We start from the raw sequence: 21,110 nt of genomic DNA, 5'->3' as shown, positions 1-21,110 counted from the left end.
TTATTTTAATTGCTGAGCAAAAGTTATTGAGAAATGGAAGTTGAGCCATAATATACTGTACAAGGACCTAATAGTCAAACATGTTTATATTGTTGTTTCATTCAGTTATATATTACATTGTATGCTATGCCTAAACATGGGTTTTGTTTTTTGCACTGACCTTTATCATTACCAAGAGGTTTTGCAATTCTCTGTAAGTATTCAGTTGTTTTCTAATGGAGTTCCAGGTTACTGCTAAAAACTATTTTCATGGGAGGGAGTGATGTTAACAGATGTTTGTTCATGAACTTTGGTCTCACTGCTGCGATTCTTACCTAAGAACTTGGATCTTGGCACACAAGCCTGTTTGCCTTGACGGAGTATCTTTGGTCACGTGACCTAACCACCAATTGTACATCACTGCTCCTTTTATGGATCTGGTTGACATCAGTGATGCTGTGGCTCAGACCAAAGCTCATGTACATTTATGCAACTGCTTATTTGAGTTTTATAAAGAGATAAACCTTAGTTGTCTGTTGTCTTCTCTTTCCCACAGAGACAATCCAGATCTGGTTTCAGATATTTATTGCACACCCACAAAATCGTGTAGTCTTACTGTACATATCCTAGGTTCTAGTTGTGCAAAGTAAACAAAAGTAAGAGCAAAGGCCATTTAAATATAAAGGCATTTGAGAAGCTTTTCATATTGTCATTAAATATGGAAATGGCATTAAAATATACAAGCTATCCTTCATCAAAGAGGTAGTCTACTGACTCAACACCAGCACCCTGTACTGCATAGAATATACATGCTTCATACTCTGAACTGCCAACACCCTGATTTACTCCAAAGGAATTAAGGATTGGGTTAGTACAATATCAATAATTACATTATCACATACATCTTTGGTAAAAGTAGTCTAGGCCAAATCCAACTTGAGCTGTTACTGACAAAAATATAGTTCTTCAAAATTACAAGCATCACTATTGTTTAGATACTTTTGCATAGAATTTCATGGCTTTCAAAAAATATAACTTGTTCCGAATTGCACTTTTTTATGAGACAAACAAACAAATCTTATGATTAAATTATACATATTTAAGACAAAATTCCAGTTTAAGTGTTAACTGGAACACTGCCCTGCCAGTAAGCAGCTGCTGCTCCCAGACAATCACATCTTTCATATCCTGAGCTGACTCATGAGGTCAGAAAGGGAGGTGACACTGTCCCTCAGTTTGGAGTCTTCTTCCTGTCCCAGTGACACTCCAGCCAGGCGCGTGGAACCGTTTGATCCCATGATGCACGGCAGGCTGAGGAACACCTCTGTACCTATGCCACCCCAGCCCTAAAGCAAACAGAGAACACAGTTGAACATAACATCTGCCATGATCAAATTTAATTTCCTTTACTGGCGTCATTGTCTTAACACCCTTAAGCAAAAGTTCTTAAAATTCATATGTCAAGGCAAAGGTCTTTTTTGTTTTAGATGACACCCCCATGACTTCACCGCAGTGTCAAGCACTGATGCTATTGACTTCGTACACTTGAGAGAAATAAATAAATAAATGAAGTGCAACGGAACAGACAACACACGATAACAGCGAGGTTGACAGTAAAAATAATGCTATTGTTTTGATATGAGACACTTGTTGGTTCTACCTGAGCCAGTGTGGAGACAGAGTGGGTCTTCATCTTATCCGTCAGGACACTGTTTGCGATGTCAGCAATGGACAGACCCACAGACCATGACCGCTGGCCTCGATTCTTCATCATCTCAAATGCTCTACAAGCACAGCAAAATGTGCATCAGAAAACAATATGTGCTCTTAAACTGTAACTTAAAATTTAACTTTGAATGTTTCATTTTCTAATCCCATCTAATTATCTAACTTCCTTCAACAGCACCTTGGTCCACAATTTCAGATCTAGTTGATTCATCTACAAATAAATCCGTCACTCGAGGTCATGCTAATTCATGCCAGTACCTGTCTAACAACGGTTTGGTAGAGTTGGATCCTGTCGCGATCTCCGGCTGCTGGGAGCTCAGCCCAGTGTTACTCATCACAGCAACTGAAAGACAAAAATATTGATGAGCTCAATTATGTGCGTCATTTACAAAAGGGCCTTTCCAAGTCTCGAGAATGGAAAGAATGTAGGAGATGGTTATGCAAAACAAAACAACAAATAAAAGCCAGATGATCAAACAAGGACCAGGAATGAAAAGACAAAAAGTGAGAGGGGAACGAGGGAGATTTGTTTAATGAATGGAAGAACAAAACATATCCAATTGATCCTTGCTGGCTCACCTTTGTTGTCTGAAAGCTCTCCTATGACCCAGGCTGGTCTGTGAGTGTTCAGGTTTATATCCAGAATGTGACTAAGTCGCTCTGAGTCCAGGTTACACCCGGCTCCAATCACCCGTGTCGGAGGCAGGCCACTCTGTCTCCAGGCAACATGGGTCATGATGTCCACTGGAATTGGACCAGAAACAGAACAGAGTTGACGGTATATAAAAAGGTTAATGAGCAGAGAGGTCCGTTCCTTAGAGGGAGCGTCTTTTTTTCCAACACCAACCTGGTTGCGAAGCGATGAGCATTACTGCGTTGGGGCTGAGACGTGCCAGATTTGGGATGATTCCCCTGTACAAGTCCACATTAGTCTGAACCACGCTTACATACGACTGCTCGCTGCTCCACGCATTCGCTGTCACCACGATGACCCTGGAGCCCGCAGAGGCTGACATATCTAACAAGGGAGAGTCATCAGTAGTTAACTCCTGCACACGTCTACCAGCGAACCATGTAGAGAAATAGCCAAAGCTTAAAGCATTGCTGTTTCTAGCCACAGATACTGTGTTAACTGTGGATGAATCCCTGATAAATTAATAGTTTTCTGTTATCCCTCTGACAGGTCAAAGTTCAGGGTCAGCTACAGAACAGCACCTGGGATTCAGTGAATGCTTGCTGTCATAGAGGCGAGCCATCAAGGACAGCCTCTCCAAGCACAATGCCAGTCTGCTACCTTTGAAACAACCGGACATCAGTGATGACTCAGCCAAGAGGCACTTCTACATTATTGTGTGACATGGCAGAAAGTGACATACCTCTGGATACGTCAACCCTCGGCAGACTGAAAATCTCTAGATCTGCACTGCCGCCCTTGGTGGAACTGTCAGCGACGTCGATGAAAACAAGTTTATCCACTTTACACTGGATGCAAATTAAAAGAACAAACAACTGTCAGCATTACAATATGATAATTTGACATTTGGTTAAATATACAATATCAATTAAAATCCCTGACATATAATGAAAAAAGGTGATTACCTTGGATAAAATGCTCATCACTGATGCCATGCCTAAATCTCCTCCCCCTATTACTGAGATTTTGTTGATCGGTTGATCATGATGTCCGATTCCACCTGAAATAGACATGAGTTAAGCTAACAATAGCATGGAATTATCTGATTATTGATCAACAGCAAAGCTGCATATCAAGTGACGCACCATCATTGATCTGTAGATTAGAGACAAAAGCCAGAAGCTCATGGGGGTCTTTATTTTCTCCTGTGGTCTTTGAGGACAGTGGAGGATCCTCCTCAAACTTTGCAGTCATCTCAGCCAGAAGACCCACCACAGATGACTTGGGCTGTTAGAGAGCAAAAAACAACAACACAGGAGCAAAATGGATGAGAACACTTCAGAACATCTTCTGTGCAATTTCAAAAACCCAGAAAGTATAGAACCTTACATAATCCCAGCAGTGCAGCCCCGGCAGGTGGATCCGTCCTCGAGCGTCAACATGCTTACCCTCTCTGATATGCATGTTTGGTGTTGGTCTCAGGAGGCATATGGGAGGCGTGAAGGGGAATGAGTCCATCAGCCACAGCTGAATGGGGAAGTTGTAGGAGCGGCCTTAAGATAGAGATGCTGCCATCAGTACATAATAATGACCTCACACCTGAAACCTTTCTCCCAGACTGAGTTTTTGAACAGCTCTAGTGTCAGATATCATCCTTACCTTCATACTGGACAGGGATGTTACCAATTAATTTCAGGAGATCTTTTTGGGTGCCGTCACTGAATGCTGAAATTGACAAGACACAGATGTGATGTGTGTAGCAGTGTACAGGTCTACAAAAAATGAATGACTTGTGTTTTCCATGAAAAACTCACTGTATGTGCCTGTGAGAGGCTTCATCAAAGGGTGGACGCGATGGATTTTCTGCAGCTCATCCACAGCAACATCATGGAATTTGTACTATTATCCAAGAGTAAACAGAGAGACTCATCTGTGGTTACTGAGATGAAGGTGTGTGTATACAGTATATGCATGTCTGTATACTGTGTATGTGCATGACTACCTTTTATTTACAGTCAGGACAGTGAAGTTTTCTATTTTGCTATTGTGAACAGGGGAGGTGCACTACAGTTTCAGCCCACCCATTTTATCCAGTTATAATCTTTTAGACATTCATTTTTGGCTGTATACACAGCATCATAATTAAGATCCATCAATGAATCAAGGCTCAATAATATACTGCCGAATTCTTAAGGGGTTCAGTAGATCATTCAGGATTTTATTGTCATCATGCTGCTTCCCATCACACATTCAAATGAGCTGACCTGCACACCGGTCAGATATATGGACTCACCAGCAACACTAGAATTACATGTTTTTTGCTCGAGCGGCAATTAAAAAGAGAAGTTGACAGAAGGGATACGAATTAACGTTAGCTTTCAACGGATATATAAGTTGCGTTGGCAACAAGTTAATGAAGCACAGTGGTGGCAAACAGCGTAGGGCAGTGATTTTGTATTCGAGACTTCCCATCGCTGGATTTGTTTCGTACAAGTTCGTTCTCGTCTTTCATTGTGTCATAGTTCCGTGTTACCTACTTTTCTCCGGGACATGTCAAGTAACAAAGCTGGTTCAGCCAGTTCGGGAAGGCTGACAGCAGCATACATGGACTAGCCTGCTATGCTAGCCGGCACCGATACCGGGACAGTGTAAAAATGAAAGGTTTTCAAAACTGGTTATCTAGTAAATGACTAACCTTGGAGAGGATCCGCTGTATTTTCTCGGAACGGAGGTCCATCTATTGGTGTACAACAACAAAACAGACGTGCCTTGCTGATTTTATCCTCCTGATGGTTGACTTCAACCGCAGCTGTAAATAAAAAAAACTTCCGCAAACTTTCAGGACTAGCTAAGCGAAGCGAAAGATCCCTCCCATTTGCTACGTCAGGTACGGCAAGCCATGAGGGAAGTAAAGGCACGCATAACTACAATTTACCTGATGCTAACCTTAACGCTGCTAATAGGTCCTCTTGCACACATCCTGGTTACAAACAACATCAAGTCATGACGTTTCTTTCAACAAAATTAAATAACATTCCACACAATATGGCAAGAAAATATCTCATTTCTTTCACTGACAACCAAAATTCATACCATTTTCTGAGTGACATTTGTAGTAGAACCTAAATTCTGTATATATTACCAAGATTGGCATAATCTGGAGAAAACATTGACATAAAACTAGACAATTAAATAAAACCCTTTATGCAATAATTTATCTCAAATCCCTTTCAAGAGAAACACACAACACATCAGGTGGTGACGTTTTCTGCATATTCATTTGACTTTACAATCAAAGTTTGCTTGGAAAAATATGCAACAACTTCTGGTCAAAAATAGCACATTATCAACACTTGACATTGTATGTCATTGTTAGTCTTAAAAAAAAAGTCACTCTTGAATATTTACAGTTCTCTTTGCAACTCAGTTCCTTTGGGAAATTGGGACTGTTGACAGTGTAAACCCTGCACACAGTGGGGGAAATAAATATAACAAGAAAAATGTGAGAATTCACATCCTAATGGCCTAATGCCTCAATGATTTGTGCATATTTTGTCTTTGACTTTTTCACAATGTCTTTGACTAAAATTCTTCTCTTTTCCTCTTGAGTCAATGTCATGTCACTCCACTCAGTTTTTGTCCAATTGCAGGGAGAGAAGCAGAGAGAAAGCAACAGAGGCCAATGTGGACACAGTTACTTGTGTAAAGATGGCAGACCCACTGTCCCATCTTTCAGTAGACACCAGGGTTTTTTTTAAATTCATCTCAGCAGCAAAGGGGCTTCAGTTCTTCTTTTTCCTCTTGGCACTTAGCCTTGTCAGCTCCTCTTCCTCTCTTCTCTCCTCCTCCAGATCTTCCTGCACAGCCATTTTCAGGCTAAAGTAGCAAAGTAAAGGGATACAGAAAAAATAACATTATGTAAGGGGGGTAAATACAACAGTTCTCAGGACAAAAAGTACATATGTAGAGTAAAGGTGAGAAATTTTTTGTCTTACCTCCTGGCCTCCTCTTTCTGCAGATCTCTCCAGCTGCTCTCCATGAATTTAAGGGCATAGTCACTCTCATCCTTGTATCTGAGGAGGTAAAAGCAAATACATTTAAAAAAAAGTTTTTAAATATAAAATTTGGTTTACAATATAATGAAATTACTTGCAACCAGAATATATGGAAACATCACGTACCTGGATCGATCATAGCCAAAGATTTCCTTAATGTGCCTAGAAATTTGATCTTGCTCGTCACCTCCATCATCAATAAAATCGTCCATTTCTGGGTCATACTCATCTTCCTCATCCTCATATTTCCTCTTGTATGCAGAGGTGATAGGTGGTAACATTGTACCTGGATAACACATACAGAAATTCATTCTCAATATGCATTGTATGGGTATGGGCGTTTGCCCTTTTTCCTAGAAAATAAACACATTGTATGAAGAGGACATTTGATCTTGCTTGCTTGGGGGGTTGATGAACATTGAAATTATGTTTTGTTTATCTGTATTAGAGAGTTCACTGCTCTATGACCCATGGATAACGACAAAGGCTGAGTGTTGCTGACACACTTCATTCAGTTTGGCAAACAGACCCTTTGCACTGTAGTACTGATTGTGTTGTTTCAGGCTGTTTGCAAAACATCAGCAGCTGTTGTGTGTGTGTATATATATATATATATATATAAAGAGATGTTCTTTACCTTTACCTTATTAATATCACACATTACTAATGCAATCACTGAGTTTGAATTATTTATTTTCAAACACATTAATTTGGTTATTTGATTTGATAGTATCAAGTGATTTCCATACAACAAAAATTCTCATTACAATCAGCTGTGTCCAACAACAGGCTTGAGCAAGACACTAGATTTATATGTTTTCTTTTATGTTACTCTGGCTAAGAGCATGAACCCAATACCCAAGTAGAGAAGGGCTTACTTCTGTCAAAAGGCCTCTATTCATGCTGTGAACTGCAGCTCTTACCCCACCTACTGCACGCCTTTGATTTTAACCCGTTTGGTGAAATACACTTTTTAAGTCAGTCTTTGTTGTCTCCCTATGATTTGGAATAATAATAATAATGCTATTTTAGTTTCAGAAATAATAATTTCTGTTTTATTCATGTTAGTGGCTTTATCTGTACGAACATTGGCACTTTGCAATTTTGAAATGTGCTGTATAACTTAAGGTTACAACAACTGAAATGTGTACTTGAGGTAAACAATTAACAAATCCAGTTCTTTGGTAATATTATACCATTAGTCTCTCTGTGGTTCTTACCTGGTGGTCTGTTCATCATAGGTCTGGGAGGCATTCCTGGTCTGGGTGGCATTCCTGGTCTGGGTGCCATCCCTGGTCTGGGTGGCATCCCAGGTCTGGGTGGCATCCCAGGTCTGGGTGGCATCCCAGGTCTCTGTGGCATGACTGGCCGAGGAGGGGCTCCAGATCTGGGTCCACCAACATTCTTGGATGAGATGGTCTCTGACACCACAGTGCACTTGGGTCTACCAGGTCCTGATCCAATGCTGCCAGTCGGCCGTCCGGGTACTGGTCCTCCACTACCAGGCTGACCAGGTCCAATCCCTGGAGGTCGGGATCCACCACGTCCAGGGTGACCCTGCAGGCCACTCCCACCAGGCCTGGCCTGTGGAACACCACCAGCAGCTTTTGCCTGAAATGTGCCTCTAGGCTTTGCCTGAGGTTGGCTCCCTGCCTTAGGAGGGCCGCCTGATGAAGGTCTCATCATTGAATTACCACTTGATTTTACCGCAGAATTAATTCCAGTCCTTAGTGGTTCTCCCTTTCCAGACTTGTGGCCTCCGACTGTAGGTCCCTGCTTCAATGAGCTACCTTGACTGGGCCTGGCCTGTTGGACGCTCCCATGTTGAGATTTTTGGCCTGTTGCAGCTGTACCAGAAGGCCTGGTCCCAGGAATACCTGAAGCTCTTCCTTGAAGTAATGATGAGCTTTCTCTTTTGAAGCTAAGGTCACTTGAGGTGCTGGATTTGTGGCTAGATGAGGGCTTGGGCCCCCCTTGTTTGGCTGAAACCTGAGAGGAGGAAGCTTTACTGTTCATGGCACCAGATGAACTAGACAAGCTTGTCTTGGATCTGTCTCTATCACTGTGAGACATCTTGGATCTATCTCTTTCTCGGTCACTAACAGTATGCTTGGAAGAAGGGTGCCCTCTATCGCTGGTCAGTATTTGGTGTGACTTCTTTCCTGACCCACTGGGCAGACTTGGCTTTTCTAAGGAGTTCTTTTGTGGTTTGCAGTTCTTCTGCTCCTTCTCAAAGGTGCCTTTTCTTATTGAACTAGAGCTAGACTGAGACTTGCTGTCTCTTTCTCTCTCTGACTTTGAGTCTCGGTCTTTGTCCAGTCTCATAGCCTTGCGCTCCATCTCCTGTTCCCTTATCTCCTCAGCTGTGCGGAGTCTTTCTTCCTTTCTCACTGCCTTGGGTTTTAGGTCAACTGGCTCAAACTGCTTCTTCTCTGCCAATTTGAGTAAATCTGCAAAGTTCATGGGAGGTGGAGCGGGCTTGGGTGGCCCACTGGGTCTTTTAGAGGAGGGTTTGCTGCTGCTGCTGCTGCTGCTGCTGATACTCCTCCCACTAACCCCTGTTGTTTTCCCTGGTCTCAGCAGCTCTGGCTCCTGGTCAGGCTCTGAATCTGTCTGTTCATACTCATAATTATCCTCATCATCCTCTGGGTCAATTGAGTTATTCCTAAATCTTTCCTCATCAATGGATCTTTCTTCCTGCATATCTAGTTTTGATCTCCTCTTCTTAGGAACATCTACCACCGGGATGCCATTGTAGCCCCTGAAATTGTCCTTAGTTCTGGAGGCCATGGCTCGTGCTTTGCGGTCCGACTTTAACTCAACCCTCTTGGCTAATAGTTCCTCCTTCTCTTTCTTAATTTGATTTTCTGGAATACAAATACATACATATTAAAATGATCAATGACGAATGCTTTCTATACAGTATGTACACGACTATCAAATCCAAGTTATCCAACGGTAGCTTAACGTAATTTTGTCAATGTTACCTTTCTTTTTGGTGTCATGGTGTTGCTTCTTCAGAAGTGCCTGCACAGCAGCAGGATTTACACCTTTCGACCTCGGGTCCTTTTTGGGTGGTGCAGCTTGTAAACTGTATCTCTTCTGCTCAGAGAAACAAATAATACATGAAAAACTACAACTTACCGAATATGGAGTGATTGCACAGCTCTCTTTACAATTGTGCTCAGATGTCTTAGTTGTAGGGAGAAAAGATATTATTTAACGGACAAGTTGCTCTAAAGATCATCATTGATTGGTAATCTTTAAAAACGTGACAGGCACACAGGTTTCTGTCAACGTCTGCCTTGCATGCAGGGTGACGAGGGTGGACGTTAGCAGCTAGCTACATAATCAGATCCTGATAGATGAGCTGGCATTTGTGTGCTCAACTTTGCTGGCCACAAATCCCCATTTTACTCTGTGGCCTGAGTAAATTGATTTCAAGTGACAGCCTTTAACTTACCTGTACACTGCTCAGTCCCTGGTTTTGCGAGGCGATGTCCAATATGTTATCAAAATCCATCATTTTGGCAGCAGGTGATACAAGCTGGCTGTTTGAGGCGAATCGAGCAAGACTCAGCTCGATGTGCTACAGTTAATGTTAGCGTTTAGCTTACAAACCAGTTAAGTTAGCTCTGGATTTACCAAACGACACTTGAATAGCTGTAAGGTAAATACTTTATCAAACACAGTCCATGGGAAGAAAAACTGTATATTAAACAGTTAACGCCAACGTTACTTCATCAGCTTAAGTTAGCACACGCTAGCGAAGTTAGCTGACGTTAGCGACCAAGAAGCTTGAAAGACGAATTTGCCCTTTCGTACGGATATAACATACAAAATTAAGGCCGAAATCCATCAAAATATCCGTAAGATTAAAGCCTACGGAAAGAAAAGCACTTCAAACTCAGCCATAACAGACGCCGGGTGTTGGTAGAGACAGACGGCGAGAAAGACAGAAAAATTAAAAGGACCAGAGAGTACTCTAAGGAAGTGAGAGGACTCACTTATGCGTACTTCCGTCTTTGCGAGATTACAAAGAGTCAGTAAATATATAAAATTCGAGACACTGGGTTCGCCTTTGGGTACAGTCTATGGTTGATAAGATGTTGCTCAGCAGAACAATACAAATAGCCTACCCGGTTACCATGTTATTAGAAAAATGCCTGTACTCGTTTAATGTCTGATAAGTGAGGGGGTGTTGATGTCGGTGTTGAAACGAGGATATTGGCATAAACGATACAATACTTTAATTAACTGGCTAAAGTGGTGGTTTAATACTTACATTTTACATATTTTTGGGCATGTTCGAGATGAGGACGGTTTCCTAAAATTGAACTAACCTAGTATTGTACTAAGATGTGACACTCGACTTGCCCTTTTAACTTAAGTAAATTCATGGCTAGAGAAGGGGTTATCTATCTTGATAGATGACAGTATAATAAAGTATAGGAACGGTTCTGCGAAGTGGTGTTTGACTGTAAAACTTAACATCAGTGAAAATTAATTGTATCTGCTTCAGTAAAAATGTTTAGCATGTGAAATTATGACGATTCATTTGACACACGACAAACACACAAAAATCTGAAACAGATTTGTTAACAATAAACATATTTAAAAGAGTACTATTTAGCACATTTTTGTTAATTTAAATATAGGCCAAATATTTAACAAGAGATTAAAAATAATGAGCCAGAAGGGTGCTCATCAATTAATGTATATGTCTGACAGATAAGTCCTAAAGCTAAGGGCATTTTGTGACTTCACATTTGTTCACTGTAGTTTCACTTTAACCCGTTCCGTTAATAAAATGTATTTCAGCAAAGATGCTCAGGTTTTATGTGTGACTGGCACTTCCGCCTTTCGCCCTGTGGTTCCTTTACGCAATGTGCGTCCAAAAAGATTTTTGACATTTGTAGGCCACATGATGTCGCTACCATTGTGGATATTGCACTTATGTAGAATACTCTAGAAATGTACCGTGAGGTGTCACCAAAGCTATTTCATTTGGTAACTCTTGCCATTTCTTCCTCATCAAATCAACATTTTGCTTGTTTTTATATTGGTCAGAGGTAATTAACAAAATAGCCATACCAGAACTGTTACAACTACATAGTTTCCAGTGGTGCAAGAATTTACTGTAGATCTTTTATTGAAGTAAAAGTAGCAATACCATAATGTAACAGTACTCAATTACAAGTAAAGATTCTGCATCCAAAATTATACTTGAGCAAAGGAGCAGAAGCACCATCAGCAAAATGATAGCACAATGTCCTTTTCAGGGAGTTATATCAATATATACATTATATTACATTATTATAGTACCCACACAATAGAGCATTTTAATGTAGCTAGTAATATATACTTTATGTCCTGTTTGGGTATAAATATTATAGCATCATATTTCATAAGATGTAGTTTTATATTTTTAAATAAATCAAGAGAAATAAAAACTGAAAATTCTACCCCAAAGTAACCCAAAGTACCCCCAAATTTTACTTGGTACAGTATTTGATTGTTTTTCCTACAATTCAAGGCAGTGGCTCCGACACATGGGTCCATTCCTGCAATTTGTGAGCCACAGAGACAAAAATGCTCAAGTATTAGTTTTATGAAGTATGTTGTTTTTGTATAATGTCAGTCAGTATGTTAGCTGTACAGCTCCCGACCTCTTCTCTTTGGTGTCCTAAGTGATTAATTGTATTCCATCTTATATTATGTCTGGTTAATAACTCATGGTGTAAGTTTGAGAAAAGTTTTATTAAAAAGTCAAGACACATCAAACATACAGCTACAACAAAAATGTAAATTCAACCAGCCTAGTGATTTATTCTTTAAAAATATAGTAGCAACATAAAAAAGAAAGAAAGAAAATTGAGAGAAAAGGGAGAGAAAGGAAAACCAGTGATGAATGCGAATTTCAAAGCAAAATTGTATGCAATGCTGAACCACAGGACTATCTTAGGCAGTGTAAACTCGTATTTTTTAATACCACTAATAATAGCACCGTTCTTATAATATTTATGTGGCTATCATGATATTTTTGTGGAAAACGTTTGGTAACACCTCATCTGAGACAAGCTGAGTGGAGAGCTCAGATATCCAAAAAAAATGGTTCTGGATCAAAATCTGACAGAAGATCTACACTAGCTTCCAATCAATGTATTCTAATAAAGCAACATTTGTCAGGCTTGTATATTGATTTTCAATGCCTAATCTGACCCATTCACTAAGAGTGTCGGTGCGCAATCAACAATAAGCTCGAAATAAATGATACCAACAGCTCCCTTTCTGTAAAATGTAAATAAAGGCCATCTGCTCCGATATGTAAACAGCAGACGGACTCCTCCTATCCGGGCGTCCCTGACGTCTTGGCCCGCCTCCGTCACGACCACTCTCTGCACCTATTGGTCAATGAGAAAGCCCTGCCCACGTTACGGCTGCCCTCTCACCTCCTACTGGACGTCGGACCGCCCACCGGAGCGAGGACAAAAACAATCGGCATCCCTCATACAGTACAACATAAACAGGAGGACCCAAACCGAATTTTTGCATTATATACCTTTTTTTTTTTTACCGACACGGACTCCGCCGAGGGAGAAATGGTTTCTCCGGTAACAGTAGTGAGTATCAGCTTCAAACCAGCGTGGATGTGTCTCACACATTAAAGAGGAATCACTGGTAGCTAGTTTAGCTACGTGATAACAATACTTCCGAAGATGAAATTATCCATCCTTATTAATGTTTCTGTCATTGTATGTCCATTATCGACTGTCTCGAGTTACTAATTCGGCGTTTAATATGTTATTTGCGTTATTATTCATGGCATAGCCTGTCAAAGTTTGTCTTCGAAGGCCAGCGCGTGCACTTGAGGAGTTTGATTAGCAGTAAAAAAAAAAGAAGACTGTTTTTTTAAGTTGAAAATGTTCAGCCAGGTGCCAGTGGACACCCACGTTGTTGTCAACGTCTTATCGCCTCGTTATTTCTTTAAGTATATCTGTATGTGTTGGAGACTCACAGCAGGAACTTTCAGTGTAGCCGCTTCCTCTACATTTTGGCACGTTTTAGCAGCGACTGTTCGCGTTTTTTTCCCTTCTCGATATTCCACGTAGAGAAGGACGTTTCCACAAATTTCCAAAGGCAGCCCCTGACAAAAAGAAAGCCTGTCATGTGACGACCTTTTTTTTGTTGTCTTTTTTTCCTTTCCTGTACCCTCCAGCAACGCATGCGCCGAGCAGTGCTCTGCTGTGGCTTTCTTTCTTTTCATCTCCCTTTGCTGTATCTGGGCTTTACATAGACTCTATTGTTTAGCCTAACCACATAAATGACCAAAATGCCACTGCATGTAAATGGTCATTTTGACAAAAAATGTGTCAGCCACATGAATAATTTAACCGGCCCAAGCATCCTCTTACTTTGACAGAGCTATGAAATGTTAGCCTACCCCATTTGCAGGGGCCATGAAGGATGGTGTGGTGTAACTTGGCCTGTAGCAAACCCTGATGTGGAGCCTGGGGGTTGCTGTGAGAGGAGCCTGTGTGGAGGAATGCTTGCCATACAAACTGGTTGCCTTAGTGATGACGATGCTGTGCAGGTCCTGGGGTTGCTTAACTTCTATGAGACCTTGGTCCCAGTATTTCAGTGAAAGGGAATGTAGAGGCATGTGCTGATATAAAACGCGGTTGGACTTTCTGATCATCATGAAACATCACATTGACCGCTGCAAAGTCAATTAATCATCATCGTTTCCCTTATACTTTGTCTTATTTTTGTATACAGTTGTCTCAGAGTAGTGTATGATCTGTTACTTAGATTTACATTTAAGGTACAAGGTACTTTGTAATACTTTAACCTGAAACAATGGCAAATATCAGTGGGTTTGGATTATGCGGGTTCACCCTCAATTCCTGCTTAGGGGTAAAATATATTGTGATGGGATCATTACCCCATTAGAGGCTGCTTTAACTCTATTTTTACATCTGCCTAAAGTGTAGCTATGTTTAGGCTTTTGTTTTATTTTTGACTCTAAACCAGATTTTAAACACTGCTACACTCCATGCCATCTGGTGTACAGACTGTTGTGCTCCTAAGGGACTTTATCAACTTTTGTCCTTTACAGATGATGTTGAGCATATACAGTCTCAGACCAGCACATAGTTTCCTTAACTAATGTGGACTTTGCACTTGCCGGCAGGTGCCTGTTGTAGCCCAGTGATACAGTACTTCACTTTGCTTTTTGGCTTTATCAATACAATTGTGGAGGCGTCTGACTATTATCCCTTGTGCCCAAATGGTTTTACTGCACTCAGTATTACTCACTTACTTCTAAAACGTAATGATTTATATCATGCAGCAAAAAGGTTATGTTACACAGGTGCATGGTTCAACTGAGATCAAGTTTAGTGCTGTACGGTGCTGTACTACAACTGACCTCAAGTTATCCTTGGAGTTAAAGCAGCTGTAAGAGGGAAGGAAACAGTGTTGTGTGATGCTACTTAGAAATAAAATCGTCATATGACTCACATGCCAGCTGTGCCTGCCAGGACCGTACTTGTGTTACAGTTCCCCGCAGCCAAATTGAGTACACAAGAGTTACAGATCTTTTTTATGTTTACGCGTATCATGTTTCTGACACCCGGCTAGCGTATGACCCAGAATGGTTGAATAGATGTTCATCCTGGCTGGACGTTATTCAGTGCTTCAATACAGTGCTTTTGTTGGTTCATTGTTGGTGCAGAAGCATGATCGTCTAATAGCTGCTTGTTCCTTCTCGGACTGCAGCTACAAAACAAGTTCGGGCTCAAATAAGTTGCTGATAGTTTGGCCAGTTACAAATTAGTAAATATTTAAGGATATACATCATTTTGTAGTTTTTTTCCTCCCAATAACGCAAGATAGTTAGCATTTTTCAAGCGATTCTGCATCATTTGCTAGCTTGAGAAGTACATTGATTTGTAGTTTAACGCAGCTGAAGAAGCACTGCATCTCTGTAGTTTGAAAGAACAGGAATGAACTAGTAGGAGTTTTTTTTGTTTGGTAACATTGTTGCTGTTGTTTTGGATACCAGGCCACTTTGGAAAGAGGTAGTCATTCTATCCTATTGTTCGTTTAACAAAAAAAGCCTATTGCTTGTTAGTGACCATGCAAGTACAGTCAATCATTAACTATATTATTCTTTAACAAGGGACAGAAGCACATGTCAGCTGTATGTGCCACAGCACTTTTGCAAACAGCCTTAATTTCATTTTGACAATCTCAATCAGGTACAAGACACTGAACGGGAGAATTATGCTGAGCCTAAGAGAAATGAAACCATTCACATCCACTCTAGGCCAATTTATGAATTCCACCTGGCAATTAGGCCTTCTTGGTGTAATAATTTGATGCAATCTCTTTTTAGCTTAACAGGATAGGCAGCCGTGTATTAGAGAAGAACAATTACAGCAGATATCACAGCAGATAAGATAAGTTATTTATATTGAACATTAAACTAAATGAGGAACATGGCCTTTCAAATCTGTCTTGGAAGATTTGAAAGAGTACTGAAGCTTTTGGTGTTTACTTGTAGTCAGTGCTGTTTAGTCTTGTCTCTCTCCTACTTGCGGCCCTTTTTCTCATTGTGTTGATACAGTTTACATGAACAACAATGAAAGGGAAACTGCAAAGTATGGCTTAAACTCGACATGAAAAGGACCAAGGGTTATGGGAATCTCTGATTTCCTCCCACCTTCCTCTCTGGAATCTGTATTCACCCTCCAAATCCCTTACGAGACTCCGGCGATCTACATATCTTTTTAGGGGGGTTTTGCCATAGATAACAATCAAACTCTTTATGTTCTTTGATCATTGAGCCTAAATATCATTGGGCCTCGGTCTGCATATCTCAGGCAAAGTATTCTTTTACTGCACTTTATGAAATAATATACAGGCCCTATCTGTGCAATGATGAGCCATCCTTGAAGCACAACAGAAATATTTTCTTGTGTCCTGAGCTTAAGTAGCCACCAGTGGCCTGATAAATAGAGTTATGTTATTGGCTAGTCTGGGAGTGCTGCCAGTGTTGTTTCCTTTGCTTGGCACCCGTTTGGCCTTAATGGGATAGATAGATTCACCATACACTCACACACAGACACACACACATTTTTGTCACAAGACTAGCCTAGTCTTTATTTATGTCTCCATTTGTTTTATGAAGGTCAGGCAAAGTACATAATGGAGAGAAGAGGAGTGCATTATTTCACATTATACACGTTGCTTTAGTTTTGCCTCGATGGAAAAGTTCCTCTCATGCTACCTGCACCTGGAAGAGACTGATGATATCTTAAATGGCTATGTAAGCAGAAAGCAAAAGATTTTTTGTTTGTAAAAGTCATAGCATAGAGTAGTTATATCAGCTTATTTTGATACTCATTTCAGTCTTGTCGGATCAGACTCGGGCTCTTGTAAACCTGTTAGAATTTAACATTTTTTTCCCCCAAAGTTTTGTGTGATCTTAAAGTTTAAATCACAGTAGGCAACAGCAAGCCTTTTTGGGGTTTTTTTGTCTGAACATAGTGAACAGACCATGTGTGAACATCATATCAGCTACACCAGGGCAGGCTTGAGCTCACTCATTGCATCTGATCCTGTATGGTAATTTGGCCCCTCTATTTTATTGAGCAGTTGTGCAATCAGGGTCCTCCGCTTCCTTCCCTCCTCCAAGAGCATAAACCACGTGAACTAGAGTGACCTCTCATTTTCTCTCTCCTTCTCACCTCTCCCCCCTTCTCACTTCTCCACTCCTAAATCCAGCTGTCATCTGAATACCAGTAACCCCACCACGCTCACTGTCCCCCTCCACTAAAGCTTCACTTCCCCACGCGTCCTCTTGCTTCCTTTCTTTTGCCCTACTTACTTAGTCTTTTGTGAAAATTGCAATTGGAGAATTGCTTTTGCTTGCGTCATTTTACTTAACCACTGAGTGTTTTTGGAGGGGGATGCAAAATGGCCACTGGAAAATAGTCTTTTGGGACATCAGACAGCATCCCAGTCTTTTCAACCCTTTCCCTGTTGCACTATGACACCCTTCTTTGTCCTCCCCTCCCTGTCTTGTATCCTCCTCATCTCTCCTCCCATGATCTCAGCTCTAGTGAATTCTCACTCACTCCTCTCCCTCCCAACTCAACCTTAGAACCACAGGTGGGTGGTCGTTCCAGAGGTGCTGTGAAACCTCTTTCTAACCCTGTTTTTTGTATTTCTGTCACCCGGTTGGGCCCCATCTATTTGGACAGAAAGAAATATGACTGGTAACACAGTTGGAAGAAAGCAATTGAGACTTGACAATACTACACAGTTCCCAAGAACCTGAGATACAGAGAAGAAGGTGAAGCTGAGGAGGTGAGGAGGTGAGGAGAAACAAAAACAAGATGGAGAGAGAGTCTAAAAAGAAAAAAAGAATAGGTTACAGGGAGTCAAATGGACAGTGTGGAAGCTTTATGCACTTCCCCTTCTACTGTTTCTGCAGAGTTTCATTTCAGCCACAAAACACGTGCACGTCTGACACAGTGATGTAAAGTAGTGACCACACAATGCAAGCCTAAAGACTGTTCCAGTCCTAATCACTCTCTCAAATAAGGAGAAGTCATTAAAGTTTGCTGCTTACGTTTCCTCTTTTATTTAAAGATGTCAGATGCTGTACCTCAAACACACAAAGTGCTAACTGTTTTGAAGTATTTGCTTCAAAGTGAGGCAGAGAGACAAAAGTGTCACATTGTTCTGACAATGTCAATAGAATGACCTCATGTCATTTCAACCAGCTATGACTCAATTGATAAGTTAAATATTTAATCTGCTTTCAGGTCAAGAGTGAAGGCCCCAAGCTGGTGCCATTCTTCAAGGCAACCTGTGTATACTTTGTTCTGTGGCTACCCACCTCAAGCCCGTCCTGGTTCAGCGCACTGATCAAGTGTCTGCCCATCTTCTGCCTGTGGGTGTTTTTACTGGCACATGGCTTCAGCTTCCTAGGTGCTCACTCCAGTGCCCGCAAGATCTTGGCTGGCCTCATCTTTTCTGCTCTGGGAGATGCCTTTCTCATCTGGCAGGAGCAGGGCTACTTTGTCCACGGTGAGGAGAAACCCTTACACACTGAGTCGCTTTATTACGATTGTCTCATCTATAGGACTGTTTTTTTTCATATGGATTTGACGTCTTAAAGGATGCAGTTTATTTCAACTTGGGTCTTATTTTTGTAGTTTTTGTCATCATTGCTATTGATAATAGCATAATTGTATCTGGGAAGGTGGTGACATCACTAAAGAGAAGTTCAACAGGGCCAAAAACATGAGTAGTCAGGCAATCATGCAGGTTACAAAAAACCAAAAAAAAAACAGGTTAGCCAAATATACTTGGAAGACAAAATGAAGGCAAACAGCAGATTTGTTCATCCGTCAACGTTTACAGACATAACTCCTGGTTAAACTTTGACCTACCGTACTTACTGTAGTTAACACAAATTTTCCATTTTTTTGAGTTTTTAGGAGCTCTCATTTTCCGTTTGAACTTTAAATAAAGTGGTAGCTAATCTGACAGAACTGTTGGCTTGTTTACAAGGTGTTTGACTGCCACACTTGTTTGCAAAGTCACAGTGTTCCCAGTTATCAGACTTTGGTGAGTACAAAGTTATCACAACCAAAAGAGACACTGGCCAAAACTACAAATATAAGAGGCAGGTTGTAATTAAACCTAAATGATCCTTTCATTTCTTGTGAATTAGATGAGCTGCTTATCACCTCATCAGGTTTCATACTTCAAGTTTTAACATGAGGCTTTACTTACATTGGATAAACAGATTGGATGCCATCTTATAGGATTTATTTAGATTAAAATCATATATATAATGTCCTACAGGCCTTCTGATGTTTGCCATCACCCACATCCTCTACTCGTCTGCCTTTGGGATGAAGCCCCTTAATGTGTCCGCTGGCCTGATGATCACTGCTGTGTCCTCTCTGAGCTACATGCTGCTGTATCCCTATCTGTCTGGCCCCTTCACCTACCTGGTGGCCGTCTACATTGGCCTGATTGGCTTCATGGGCTGGAGGGCCGTCGCAGGCCTGCAGCTGGCCAACGACCTGTGGACCTGGACCAAGCTGTCCGCCTGCCTGGGCGCAGTGCTCTTCATGGTGTCCGACCTCACCATTGCCGTCAACAAGTTCTGCTTCCCTGTGCCGCATTCACGTGCCATCATCATGGCCACCTATTACGCGGCCCAGATGCTGATAGCGCTGTCGGCCGTTGAGTGCCAGGATGTGGAGGTGGCCAGGAAGAGAACATGAGGTACCGCTTTGTCCGCAGCGAAGGTGGCAGCCGCCCCCCCTCCGGCCCTGAGTGATCATGGACACATCTCACTGCCAGATCCCCAAACCCTCAGTCCTCATCTCAGTGTGGTGCTCCCACACTGCTGTTACCATGACAACTGGTCCACTACAGTCTTCACATGGCTATCACTCTACTACCCCACTAGTACGGTAGTCACACACCTGTCTTCTTACCACGAAGATGCGGTAGTATTATCCTCAGCCTCTCCTGATGACAGTCTTACCTGCCTCCTCCTCCAATCCTAGAATGGCTGTCTCTCAAGTGTAGTAATATTAACCAGCTATATATAGAGAGTATTACTTTACTTTTAACTGTTATGTTTTAATTTAAGGGGAGCATGTCACTGGGGACCTTCAAGGAGTGTGCGTGGGAGAGTGATTGTATATGTGTGTGTGCATTTATGTGTGTTTGATTAACACTCTTACCTCGCTTTCCACACAGTTCCATCACACACAGTCACCACACTGACTCCCACCACACACACCTACTTTCTATGGTCCAATAATACAATTTAACATCTTATTTGTGTCATCTTAGTTTTGTTACCTGAGACCTTGTTAAAATTGAGATGTTGTTTTTTTTGTTTTTTTTTACTGCCCATGTTTGGCTTGTCACTCTCTGTTGCTCTGTGTTCCCCTGGATTAAGGGTGCTATTCTTAAAGTCAGGAGCATATCCAGACCTGTTTTTATTATCTGCAGTCCCTTCCATTTCATTTACAACAACCACACTGCCTTTGTTCACTCCGCTATTTAACATCCTCAAGAAATCCACACCCAGTCTCTACGGATGAATGAATAAGGATGTCCTTGAATAACTAGATGTAAGAATGACAAAGACGGGAACAAAAAATAAGGCAGTGAGGTGGAAAGGCAAGGAGGGAAAGTTGCGTGACTGCAACAACCACTGTGTATTGTAGTTTTAGAGACAGAACACTTGTGTTAGGAGAGTTGGAGGTTGTTTGTGGAAGCTTAATTCTTCCTGCTGAGATGTTATTGACACTGTCCTGCTGTCACGAAGAGAACACAGTAAACACTGTAGTCACAGCAGACCACTGTACACATTGTGACGTGCTGTACAGTGCACCTGCTTCTCCTTTTGGTGTTAAGTCTCTCAGGCATTCTCCAGTGTTCTGCCTGCCAGTTTTTTCAGAAATTTAAGTGCAAATGTTGACGTGCACACGCACCTGACACCTTCAACCCCTGCTGGTTTAGTTATTAGGAAAAGTCCATGGGGTTCTTATTGCTGGACTAGATCAGCCGACCCATGCTGTCATTGGCCTGGGACCATGTCATGAAGACTGAAAAGAAAGGGCTATGTTACTGGCTGGAATCTTTTTTGTTTATCAAGCCTCCGTGAG

General features: G+C 41.5%; 3 protein-coding genes across 3 annotated transcripts; 1 reads left to right on the top strand and 2 right to left on the bottom strand.

The window, feature by feature from the left end:
* Window positions 1-547: 547 nt before the first annotated feature.
* On the bottom strand, window positions 548-5,163 carry uevld (UEV and lactate/malate dehyrogenase domains). Its single transcript, XM_070907674.1, has 12 exons — window positions 5,037-5,163; window positions 4,156-4,240; window positions 4,001-4,066; window positions 3,731-3,894; window positions 3,487-3,628; window positions 3,307-3,401; window positions 3,084-3,189; window positions 2,555-2,725; window positions 2,287-2,451; window positions 1,966-2,050; window positions 1,640-1,763; window positions 548-1,325 (listed from the first exon to the last, which is right to left on the bottom strand). Exons 1-12 carry the CDS (start codon window positions 5,076-5,078, stop codon window positions 1,161-1,163), a joined length of 1,410 nt encoding a protein of 469 aa, XP_070763775.1. The 5' UTR covers window positions 5,079-5,163; the 3' UTR covers window positions 548-1,160.
* A 383-nt stretch (window positions 5,164-5,546) lies between these two features.
* On the bottom strand, window positions 5,547-9,951 carry spty2d1 (SPT2 chromatin protein domain containing 1). The gene is made up of 6 exons (XM_070907804.1): window positions 9,860-9,951; window positions 9,384-9,498; window positions 7,617-9,263; window positions 6,523-6,682; window positions 6,337-6,414; window positions 5,547-6,217 (listed from the first exon to the last, which is right to left on the bottom strand). Exons 1-6 carry the CDS (start codon window positions 9,920-9,922, stop codon window positions 6,124-6,126), a joined length of 2,157 nt encoding a protein of 718 aa, XP_070763905.1. The 5' UTR covers window positions 9,923-9,951; the 3' UTR covers window positions 5,547-6,123.
* Window positions 9,952-12,998: 3,047 nt separating this feature from the next.
* On the top strand, window positions 12,999-19,709 carry tmem86a (transmembrane protein 86A). Its single transcript, XM_070908105.1, has 3 exons — window positions 12,999-13,019; window positions 18,234-18,498; window positions 19,282-19,709. Exons 1-3 carry the CDS (start codon window positions 12,999-13,001, stop codon window positions 19,707-19,709), a joined length of 714 nt encoding a protein of 237 aa, XP_070764206.1.
* The last annotated feature ends 1,401 nt before the right edge of the window (window positions 19,710-21,110 follow it).

The sequence above is a fragment of the Enoplosus armatus genome, chromosome 6 (genome assembly GCF_043641665.1).
Source record: "Enoplosus armatus isolate fEnoArm2 chromosome 6, fEnoArm2.hap1, whole genome shotgun sequence".
Taxonomy (NCBI): domain Eukaryota; kingdom Metazoa; phylum Chordata; class Actinopteri; order Centrarchiformes; family Enoplosidae; genus Enoplosus; species Enoplosus armatus.
Note: the sequence above shows the minus strand (reverse complement) of the source record. Positions and strands in the feature narration are given on the sequence as shown.

What these genes read in the sequence shown, in the direction of transcription:
- uevld (XM_070907674.1), bottom strand. Translation starts at nt 5,078, where the DNA reads ATGGACCTCCGTTCCGAGAAAATACAGCGGATCCTCTCCAAG. An exon ending in GAGGGTTGACGTATCCAGAG is followed by an intron (nt 2,726 to 3,083) that starts GTATGTCACTTT and finishes CTCCCTTGTTAG; the next exon opens with ATATGTCAGCCTCTGCGGGC. An exon ending in CTGTCTCCACACTGGCTCAG is followed by an intron (nt 1,326 to 1,639) that starts GTAGAACCAACA and finishes TGTTTGCTTTAG; the next exon opens with GGCTGGGGTGGCATAGGTAC.
- spty2d1 (XM_070907804.1), bottom strand. Translation starts at nt 9,922, where the DNA reads ATGATGGATTTTGATAACATATTGGACATCGCCTCGCAAAACCAGGGA. An exon ending in TATGATGAACAGACCACCAG is followed by an intron (nt 6,683 to 7,616) that starts GTAAGAACCACA and finishes TGTGTTATCCAG; the next exon opens with GTACAATGTTACCACCTATC. An exon ending in TTTGGCTATGATCGATCCAG is followed by an intron (nt 6,415 to 6,522) that starts GTACGTGATGTT and finishes TTACCTCCTCAG; the next exon opens with ATACAAGGATGAGAGTGACT.
- tmem86a (XM_070908105.1), top strand. Translation starts at nt 12,999, where the DNA reads ATGGTTTCTCCGGTAACAGTA. An exon ending in TGGTTTCTCCGGTAACAGTA is followed by an intron (nt 13,020 to 18,233) that starts GTGAGTATCAGC and finishes ATCTGCTTTCAG; the next exon opens with GTCAAGAGTGAAGGCCCCAA. An exon ending in GCAGGGCTACTTTGTCCACG is followed by an intron (nt 18,499 to 19,281) that starts GTGAGGAGAAAC and finishes AATGTCCTACAG; the next exon opens with GCCTTCTGATGTTTGCCATC.